At 41.5% G+C, this 11,213-nt stretch overlaps 1 protein-coding gene and 1 pseudogene across 1 annotated transcript in view; one reads left to right on the top strand and one right to left on the bottom strand.

The window, feature by feature from the left end:
- CHN2 (chimerin 2) overlaps positions 1-4,394 on the top strand; it is a 341,136-nt gene extending 336,742 nt beyond the window's left edge. The window contains exon 13 of the mRNA XM_040259709.1: positions 2,589-4,394. Coding sequence (XP_040115643.1) covers positions 2,589-2,760 — 172 coding nt within the window. The 3' untranslated portion in view covers positions 2,761-4,394. The remainder of the gene's footprint in view (positions 1-2,588) is intronic.
- A 977-nt stretch (positions 4,395-5,371) lies between these two features.
- LOC120877524 lies at positions 5,372-9,816 on the bottom strand (annotated as a pseudogene).
- Between the last annotated feature and the right edge of the window lie 1,397 nt (positions 9,817-11,213).

Raw genomic sequence — 11,213 nt, 5'->3', positions numbered from 1 at the left:
TGGTAGGATATAGTCCATGGGGTCTCGAAGAGTCAGACACGACTGAGCGACTTCACTTTTCAATAATCTTTACTGCCCCTTCAAGTCAATATTCCTTCAATGAGAGTTCCATGTTTATTTAGTAAGAAGGACGGATTTTATAGTGTTCAAAAGTGTGTCTATACCAGATTCACTTAGTAGTTCACTTCTGTGGGCTAAAGACAATGTCAATAATCTAAACAATTAATCTGAAATTTTAGTTCAGTTCAGTTGCTCAGTCGTGTCTGACTCTTTGTGACCCCATGGACTGCAGCTTGCCAGGCTTCCCTGTCCATCACAAACTCCCAGAGCTTGCTCAAACTCATATCCATTGAATCAGTGATGCCATCCAATTTTCTCATCCTCTGTTGTCCCCTTCTCCTCCTGCCTTCAGGGTCTTTTCTAATGATTCAGTTCTTAGCATCAGGTAACCAAGGTACTGAAAGTTTCAGCTTCAGCATCAGTCCTTCCAATGACTATTCAGGCCTTTAGGATTTATTGGTTGGATCTCCTTGAAGTCCAAGGGACTCTCAAGAGTCAACACCACAGTTCAAAAGCGTCAGTTTTTCAGTGCTCAGCTTTCTTTATAGTCCAACTCTCATATCCATACACGACTACTGGAATAAACCATAGCTTTGACTAGACAGACATTTGTTGGCAAAGTAATGTCTCTGCTTTTTACTATGCTGACTACACTTGTCATAGCTTTTCTTCCAAGGAGCAAGCATCTTTTAATTTCATGACTGCAGTCACCATCTGGAGTGATTTTGGAGCCCCGAAAAATAAAGTCTGTCACTGTTTCCATTGTTTGGCCATCTATTTGCCCTGAAGTGATGGGACCAAATGCCGTGATCTTAGTTTTCTGAATGTTGAGTTTTAAGCCAGCTTTTTCACTTTCCTCTTTCACTTTCAACAAGAGGCTCTTTAGTTCTTCTTCACTTTCTGCCATAAGGGTCGGGTCATGTCACCTGCATATCTGAGGTTATTGGTATTTCTCCTGGCAATCTTGATTCCAGCTTGTGCTTCATCCAGCCTGGCATTTCACGTATGTACTCTGCATGTAAGTTAAATAAGCAGACAGTATACAGCTTTAGAGAAGGCAATGGCAACCCACTCCAGTATTCTTGCCTAAAAAATCTCATGGACGGAGGAGCCTGGAAGGCTGCAATCCATGGGATCACTGAGGGTCGGACACGACTGAGCGATTTCCCTTTCCCTTTTCACTTTTCATGCATTGGAGAAGGAAATGGCAACCCACTCCAGTGTTCTTGCTTGGAGAATCCCAGGGACAGGGGAGCCTGGTGGGCTGCCATCTATGGGGTCGCACAGAGTCGGACACAACTGAAGTGACTTAGCAGTAGCAGCATACAGCCTTAACATACTCCTTTCCCAATTTGGAACTAGTCCATTGTTCCATGTCTGGTTCTAAGTGTTGTTTCTTGACCTGCATACAGATTTCTCAGGAGGCAGGTCAGGTGGTCTAGAATTCCCGCCTCTTTAAGAATTTTCCACAGTTTGTTGTGATTCAGTCACACTCAAAGGCTTTGGCATACTTGATAAAGCAGAAGTAGATGTTTTTCTGGAATTCTCTTGCTTTTTCTATGATCCAGCAGATGTTGGCAATTTGATCTCTGGTTCCTCTGCCTTTTCTAAAACCAGCTTGAACATCTGAAAGTTCATGGTTCACATACTGTTGAAGCCTGGCTTGGAGAATTTTGAGCATTACTTTACTAGCATGAAAGATAAGTGCAGTTATGTGGTAGTTTGAACATTCTTTGGCATTGCCTTTCTTTGGAATTAGAATGAAAACGACCTTTTCCAGTCCCGGGGCCACTGCTGAGTTTTCCAAATTTGCTGGCATATTGAGTGCAGCATTTTCACAGCATCATCTTTTAGGATTTGAAATAGCTCAACTGGAATTCCATCACCTCCACTAGCTTTGTTCATATTGATGCTTCCTAAGGCCCACTTGACTTTGCATTCCAGGATGTCTGGCTCTACTCCAGTGATTACACCATCGTGGTTATCTGGGTCATGAAGATCTTTTTTGTATGTTCTTCTGTGTATGCTTGCCACCTCTTCTTAATATTTTCTGCTTCTGTTAGATTCAAGGGATTAGATATAATAGAGTGTCTGAAGAACTATGGACGGAGGTTCGTGACATTGTACAGGAGGCAGTGATCAAGACCATCCCCAAGAAAAATGCAAAAAGGTTGTATGAGGAGGCCTTACAAATAGCGGAGAAAAGAGAAGCTAAAGGCAAAGGAGAAAAGGAAAGATATAAGAATCTGAATGCAGAGTTACAAGGAATAGCTAGGAGAGATAAGAAAGTCTTCCTCAGTGATCAATGCAAAGAAATAGAGGAAAACAGTAGAATGGGAAAGACTAGAGAGCTCTTCAAGAAAATCCAAAAATTACCTTTTAAAAAATACTTCTCTATAATTCCAGTCCTCAATTTTCCTTTGCAAATTCCAAAACCAGAGAAGCTCTCAGGGGCCTATGTTCATAATCAGTACACAAATCCACCCTTGACTCAGTATAATGTCTCTCTGTATATGATTGTCTTGCAGGGTGACTATGAATGAAAAGGACAATTTCATGAATGCTGAAAACCTGGGGATCGTGTTTGGGCCCACCCTGATGAGACCTCCTGAGGACAGCACCCTCACCACCCTCCATGACATGCGGTACCAAAAGCTGATTGTGCAGATCTTGATAGAAAATGAAGATGTTTTGTTTTAATTCACCAGGGAAATGAGTTGAGTGGCCCTCGCCCCATCTAAGTTGATAAGGCTAAAGAAATAAAAACATCTCTTGCACTTGATTTGTTTTCCAAACAAGTGATGGAATTTCCTGGACCACAGTGGATTGCCAGGTTGGCTACTGTGTCTCATAGACACTGGCCCCCTCCACGGGAGAACAGCAAGGATGAGGGCAAGAAAAAGTCCTCACCTTGGGTCTTTGCCGTGCCTCGTATGTCTGTTTTGTTGGAAGAGTGATTAATAAATCTTTCTTTAACTTATTAAAAAAAACAGTGTAGACCTTTAAACTTCTGTCTTATCAATAATAAAAGGGAACTTAATTCATAGAGGTACTTGATACAGTTATGCATTTTCCACTTACCAAAAGAAGACAATTCTATATGTTAAATGGTAAATGAAACTTATATTGTAAGATGTATTTTTATTTTAGCTTCAAGAATGTTACTTTATTTTAGCAAATAGAACTCAATGCAGTGCATTGATTATTGCCCTGTAAACCTTGTCCTGCCTTCTTGCTGTGACCCCTGAAAAAGTTGCCCATGAATGCAGTATTATCTTGACATACCTCTGTCCCTTATCAGTGCTTTGCAGTGAAATTTCACCTGCCACCTCTGTCCCTGCTTTTAATAGTTTTTGCTGTTAAGCACTGGCATTTTGCTATTGTGCAGTATATGTTTATAGCAATTGTAGGATGGTCTGTCGCATCTACAATTTTCTTTCCATAGCAATTTTGTGAAATCCCAAAGTATGTTTCAGAATTGGTCATAGTTCTTCCATATCATGTGTATACATCACAGAACACTCAGAACGTGGTCATTTTACATAAAATTATTTGGAAACACTGGTTATATCTAGGCCACGTAAAAAGCACTTTTCCTCTTCATTTCAGGCAAGCACTCTGAATTCATCTGTTAATGGCAAGTTGCATTTTCACCATATGTCTGTATTTCTGAAAAGTGAACCTGCAGAGTCATTGTTGATTTTTTTCATTTTTGTTTTATAAACAAGCCTATTTTTTAAAGAATGAATAAGTTTGGTTTTTATGAATATGTGTACCTCCTTGATCAAAGTAGCTCTGATGGATAATTTAATATGATTTGATGACTATAGTTTTATCTTATTGGTTCTATTTATCTTATCATGAGCTTTCCACACCAAGATTTCTATATTTTGTAACATAGGTAAAATATTTAAAATGTCAAAAGACTGTAAACCTAAATTTGTTTTTCTTAAACCTAACTGCAGTGTCTTTTCCTCTGATTTTCTGCGATGATTCGTGTTGTCATTCACCAGTCTTGTTTTGGAGTGGCCAGAAGAGAATTACTATGTGTTAAGTGAGCTGAAAGGGGAGAAGTCAGTGCAGCTGTCGTTCTGGAAATCCCGAGGGCCGTGTGAAAGGCCTTCGCTGGCACTCGGGGGTCAGGATGGTTCTGCTTGGTCCCTGTTAGCATTGTTCCTCCCAGCTGTACAGGTTTGTTTGTTGTAGCTTATGTACTTCTTGATACTGTCAAAAAATTATCTGGAAATGGTTTTATTTTGTGAAGTGAACAATACTTTGTAATTTATGATAGTGTAAATGGAAGGAAAAGCATTAAATGTATTAAATTCTCTGTCTATCATTTGGGAAGACATGAAAGAAATTGGTGTTGAGGGAAAGAATATTCACAACACTGCTCCCAGATGAATTTTAGGCAATAAAGTTTCTATCATCGCCAAAACACAATAAGAAAAGAAAGATCCCACGAAGTCTCCACCTCTGGTCCCACACCCTCCTCCAGTTTCCTCCTGGGGAGCCTGCCTGCGATTAAGGTTCCAATACTCTAGCTTCCCTTTCTGTAAGACCCACTGTGTTTATGGCCTTCATTGAGTTATGTGGTCTTTAGAGCAGATCACCCTAGGCTGCCTGCAGGAGGGCAGAACAAATGGAGTCAGAAAGACTCATGTTTGAATAGCAGAAAGTGAAAGTATTAGTCAGTCAGTTGCGTTCAACTCTTTGCAACCCCATGGACAGTAGCCCATCAGGCTCCTCTATCCATGGGATTCTCCAGGCAAGAAAACAAGTGGGTTGCTATTCCCTTCTCTGGGGGATCTTCCCAACCCAGGGATCAAACCTGGGTCTTCTGCATTGCAGGCAGGTTCTTTACCATCTGAGCCACCAAGGGCCTGTCTGTTATTGGCTGCATATGACCTTGGGAATGAGTTTGCTCCTCTAAAATACTGGGGGAAATATTCTGATTGGGTTTTAAGAATGATGACTTAGGCAAGAAAAGGATATAACATGAGGTGGAAAAGAAGACACGTGAAAGAAAATGTCAAAAGACTGTAAACCTAAATTTGTTTACAAATTACAAATTTGTCCCAGGTTAAATCCAAGTCCAAGTAATCATAAGGGGTATTATTATAACAGGGCTCTAATGTGTAATGAGGGTCACTTGACTCCTTTGCTCGAATGTGATTACAACACTTGATCCCCTCTAGCTTGCTTTAATCTGAAGCCTGCTCACTCATGCCTATCTTCCCCACCATCTGGCAGCCTGACGTGGCTCCTCTTACCTGGCTTGAAATTCCTGCCCTTGGAATAACTCTAGTACTTAGACCTGAAAGGAGGCAGTGTTGTTTCCAGAACCCACTGTTAAACTGTCCACAGGTGGGTTGTAAGAGGTAGGACAGGGACAGGGTGGGTAGAGAAAGACCCTTTCCTTTCTCCCATTAACACAAACGGCCACCTGGTCTCCAAGCTTGGAAGGGAGCTGGTGCAGGATTTCAAGAACAGCAGCCTGGAAGGAGCAAGGGAGAAGAGATTTGAGGAGTTAAGGAAAGTAACATAGCACATAGAAGTGCTACCTGGGCCGTCCTGCCTGCAACTGAAAACCCAACTCAGGTAGCTTACAAGTTCCCAAGATCTACCAATCCCCAAAACCATAGTCAATCTTTTGGTTTTAAAAATGTGATATTCATTAATTTTCAATGAATACTTATCAAGCACTTATTAATGGGCCAGACACTGAATACTGGCAATGAAAAGGTTTACATCACTTGCTGTGCTTCAGTTCAGTTCAGTCTCTCAGTCGTGTCTGACTCTTTGCGACCCCATGAATCGCAGCACGCCAGGCCTCCCTGTCCATCACCAACTCCCGGAGTTCATTCAGACTCACATCCATCGAGTCAGTGATGCCATCCAGCCATCTCATCCTCTGTCGTCCCCTTCTCCTCCTGCCCCTAATCCCTCCCAGCATCAGAGCCTTTTCCAGTGAGTCAACTCTTCACATGAGGTGGCCAAAGTACTGGAGTTTCAGCTTTAGCATCATTCCTTCCAAAGAAATCCCAGGGCTGGTCTCCTTCAGAATGGACTGGTTGGATCTCCTTGCAGTCCAAGGGAACTCGCTGTCATGTCTGACTCTTTCTGACCACATGGACTGTAGCCCACCAGGCTCCTCTGTCCATGGGGATTCTCCAGGCAAGAATACTGGAGTAGGTTGCTATGAGCTCCTCCAGGGGATTTCTCCTCCCCGGGAATCGAACACAGGTCTCCCGCATTACAGGCAGATTCTTTACCACTGAGCCACCTGGGAAGCCCAAGAACTCTGGAGTGGGTAGTCTATCCCTTCTCCAGGGGAACTTCTGACCCAGGAATCAAACCAGGGTCTCCTGCATTGCAAGTGGATTCTTTACCAGCTGAGCTACCCGGGAAGCCCTTACATCACTTGGAAGAATTAAATAATAGGTTTAGTTTGGCTGGATAGAGAAAGCTGGTCTTGTAAAGGATTTTAGACTCTAACATAAACAAGTCTGGTGCTACTGTTTTGTTTTTTTTTTTTTAATTAACTTAGTTTTGGAGTAGTCTTATATTTACAGAAGAGTTGCAAGGCTACTGCAGAGGGCCCCTGTGCCCTCTTCACCCACTCCCCTAATGTTAACATCTTACATAACCACAGTAAACTAAGAAACCGACATTAGTACTTTACTATTAACTGAACTCCAGGCTTTATTCAGGTTTTATGAGTTTTCCACTAATGTCCTTTCTCTGTTCCAGGATGTAATCTAGGTCACCACATTGCATTTAGCGTTAATGGGTTTTAAGAAACAAATAACACAATTGGGCTTACATTTTTAAAAGATCACTTACTTGACTGTGGATCCATCAGAGAATATGTGGGCAGATGAATGCAGTGAGGTTAGACGCAGGGAGTCACTCAGATGTTGTCATTTAGAGGACTAAGGTGATATAGCCTGGATCAAGTGGTAGTAAAGCAGAGATATATAGAACTGAGTTATATTTAGGAGACAGAGTTGTAAAAGTTTGATAACAGATTGGGTTAAAGAACCAAAAAGGGAGCTTCCTTGGTGGCTCAGTGGTAAAGATTCAGTCTGCCAATGCAGGAGATGAGTTTGATCCCTGGCATAACCTCCTAGACTTCCAACAATAGTACAGAGCTACTGTAATCAAAACAGTGTGGTACTGGCATTAAAACCATACATATGGATCAATGGAACAGAATAGATAGACCAGAAACAAACCCATACACCTACAGTCAATTACTCTTCAACAGAGGTGGCAAGAAGATACAATGGGAAAAAAAAAATCTCTTCAGCAAGTGGTGTTGGGAAAGTTGGACAGTCACATGTAAACCAATTAAGTTAGAACACATCCTCTCATTATATACAAAAATAAACTCAAAATGGCTTAAAGACTTAAACATAAAACATGGCACCATAAAATTCCTAGGAGAGAACATAGGCAAAACATTCTGACATAAATTGTACCAATGATAAAAACTGACTGACCTTAAGAGGCTAGGTCAGTCTCCTAAGGCAATAGAAATAAAAACAAAAACAAACAAATGGGACCTAATCAAACTTACAAGCTTCTACACAGCACAGAAAACCATAAACAAAATGAAAACACAACCTACAGAATGGGGGGAAATATTTGCAAATGATGCAACCAGCAAGGGCTTAATTTCCAAAATATACAAACAGCTCAAACAACTCAACAACAAAAACAACCCAATCCAAAGGGCAGAAGCCCTAAATAAGACATTTCCCCAAAGAAGAAATATAGATGGCCAATAGACACATGTAATGAGGCTCAATATCACTAATTATTAGAGAAATGCAAATCAAAATTATAAGGTACCATCTCACCGGTCAGAATGGACATCCAAAGTCTACAAATAACAAATGCTGGAGAGGGTATGGAGAAAAAGGAACCCTCCTTCATTGTTGGTAGCAATGTAAATTTGTACAACCATTATGGAAAACAATATGGAGGTTCCTTAAAAAACTAAATATAGAACTACGATAGGATCCAGTAATCCCACTTCTGGGCATGTACTGAGAGAAGATATATGCGTCCCAGTGGTCACTGCAGCACTGTTTGCAATAGCCAAAACATGGAAGCAACTTAAATGTCCATTGACAGAGAAGGGGATAAAGAAGATGTGCTACATATATGCTACAATGGAATACTACTCAGCCATGAAAAACAATGAAATAACACCATGTGTAGCAACATGAATGAACCTAGAGATTATCATACTACATGAAGCTAGAAAGACAAAAGCCATATGATATCACTTGTATGTGGAATCTAAAATATAACATAAATGACCCTGTCTGTGAAACCAAAATAGAAGCACAGGCATAGAGAACAGGCTGGTGGTTGCCAAGGTGGAGGGGGTTGGGGGAGTGATGGACTGGGAGGTTGGGTATAACAGATGTAAACTTTTATATATCAAATGGATAAACAAGGACCTATATAGCACAGAGAACTATCTTCAATATCCTATGATAAACCATAATGAAAAGAATATTAAAAAAGAATATACATATGTACACACAAGTATATATATGTATATACATATATGTGTATGTAACTGAATTGCTTTGCTGTGCAGCAGAAATTAACACATTATAAATCAACTATATTTCAGTTAAAAAAACAAGAATGGAAAAGAAAAGAGTGGCCACCATTGCACACAGAACCCAGGATTTTTTTTTTTCCCTTTTTTACCCACCAGGAGCTTAAATACTGGTGACATGGGAGCTGATAGTACTAATACATATATAATATTATTCATAGCACTCACTACTTGGGGAGGAAAATCCAAATTTCTCCATTAAAAAAAACTTTCTCAAGTTCAACGAAAGGGAACATGGTAAAACAGTAGCAAACACAGTGGATAAACGTGCACCACCACAGAGGTAAGGAAAAATCAGGCAACTTAATAACCTCACCTGTTTTCCCTTGTTCTTCATGAAGAATTCTTTCTGCTCTCTGATACAGGTAAGCAAAGTCCAAGGCATAAATGAACGAAAAAAATATATGTTATACCCCCAGTCATAAGTGTGACCTCAAGTGTTGTGTGACCAACAGAACCCAACAAAGCTTCAACCTTAGAATACAGCCATCCCATGAGGCTTATGGTTACTGTACTTCCATTTCTAGCCATGCTAAGTTGGAGCCCAAATACTGAGTTTAATTCTCTGCCTTTAAACCAATTCACAGCATACGTATTCTGAGCAAGTGCTAAGGACTCCTCACCAGTCCCAAACGCAAACTTTCCAAACTCCATCAGCCAAAAAGCATTAAATAGTCCACCCAGAGCAAAATAAGCTGCCCAATGCAAATAAAGCAACTAAAAATAACGGCTCCCTATCATATGCCCAATACTCAGTGGATCAAAAAGCCACCAAAGAAACACAAAGCTATGTTGGGTCAATAATACCAGGCATGCAGCAGCATGAACTTCGTGGCGCTCACCCGCACATTCCATTTAACCTGAGTCTGAAGGGCAGCAGGATTATCACAGCCAAAAATGCTGCCGAAGCCAAGGACGTACATTAGAAACAGCTCCGAGAGCCAGTGCGCCAGGCCGCTGGGGACGCCGAGGGCAGCAGCACCCTGGGAGGCAGCAGGGGTGGTGGGGTCGCCTGGCGGTGGCGCCCTCGTTTCCTCATCTTCCTCCTGCTCCCTAAGTCGGTGGGAGACGTAGAAGTGACATGCAACTCCGGGAGGAAGCCACCGTGCTCCCATGACCACAGTCGCTCCTGTGAGGACGCCTCACTACGTGTTCAACAAGCCCTCCAGGCGATGCCAGTGTCTGCATTGGAGCAGAACCAGTTTAGAGCAATCAGGGTTTCACCTAAACTGGGAATCCACCCATTCTCTCCAAGGTGTTGGGATACCTGAAGAAACTTGGGAATTAGTAACAGAGAAGGGAAAATAGCTTTGTAGCATTGGGAAGGTTGTTCAGACTTTCAGAGGCTGAATAAGACCCTCCACAGCCATAGTCTAAGGTCCCCATAGGCTTCTCACCTCCATAACCACAGAACCAACTTAATCTCGAAAATGACACTGTCCAGCCTGTAAGCTTCATGAAAGCGGGAATCTGGTCTAGGCTGAGCATACGGTACGCACTCAAACATTTTCTAAGTTAATAGCATAGTCCTTCTACAAATACTCAAATGCCTTGTAATATTTCAGTTTCATGGAGGAGGGGATGATTGCAGAAGCAGAAGAATCTGAAAATGCACATTGACTCTTATCCACCATTTAGAGTTCTATCCAGTGTCTGAACCCTTAAGTTATTGAAGCTTTCTGGGAACTAGTTATCCATTTCTCACCTAATCTTTACCATATTCTTTCTCCTTCTATCCAGAAGGAATGATTAAGTCTCAAAATAATTCAGTTTGGAGACTCTGAAGATCTAAGTCTCTAGTTCAGTTGCCTTTTGTATGTGCGTGTGTTCAATCCTCAGTCCTCTCCGACCCTTTGTGACCCCATAGACTATAGCCCGCCAGGCTCCTCTATCTATGAGGATTCACCAGGCAAGAATACTGGAGTAGATGGCCATGCCTTCCTCAAGGGGACCTTCCCGACCCAGGGATCGAACCCGTGTCTTTCATGCCTCCTGAATTGGCAGGTGAATTCTTTACCACTGAGCCACCTGGGAAGCCCCCAATTACCTGCTACACAAGTCAATTACAGGTTACAACCCTCTTGTTTCAATCCTGGCTCTTAACACTTTCTGATAGTGTAATTTAGGGAAAGTTACTCTACTTCTTAAACCTCAGTTTCCTTGTCATTATCGTGAACTTGTATTGTTTCTGATTCCATGGAATAACTGTGAGGCTTAAGATAATCTGCATACAGCACTCAGTATAGTATTGGGGCCACAGAGTAGGACAAATGTTTATCTAAAAACTCAACAGCTGGAGGAGACTTTTATGAGAAGGCTTATACCATTAGTATCCTTCACAGCTGTGAGACATTATCACTCATTGTTGCCTAGAAAATTAGAGTTACAGAAATTTTAGCAATTTAGTGCCCAATGAGTTTTTAAAACCAAGCCACACCTGACTGTGCTGTGATATGGTGGAAAGGTATCATGGGAGCCCTACAATAGCACTGGATTTTTTTTTTTTAATTGG

The sequence above is a fragment of the Oryx dammah genome, unplaced genomic scaffold, assembly GCF_014754425.2.
Source record: "Oryx dammah isolate SB20612 unplaced genomic scaffold, SCBI_Odam_1.1 HiC_scaffold_18, whole genome shotgun sequence".
NCBI classification, from domain to species: Eukaryota; Metazoa; Chordata; class Mammalia; order Artiodactyla; family Bovidae; genus Oryx; species Oryx dammah.
Note: the sequence above shows the minus strand (reverse complement) of the source record. Positions and strands in the feature narration are given on the sequence as shown.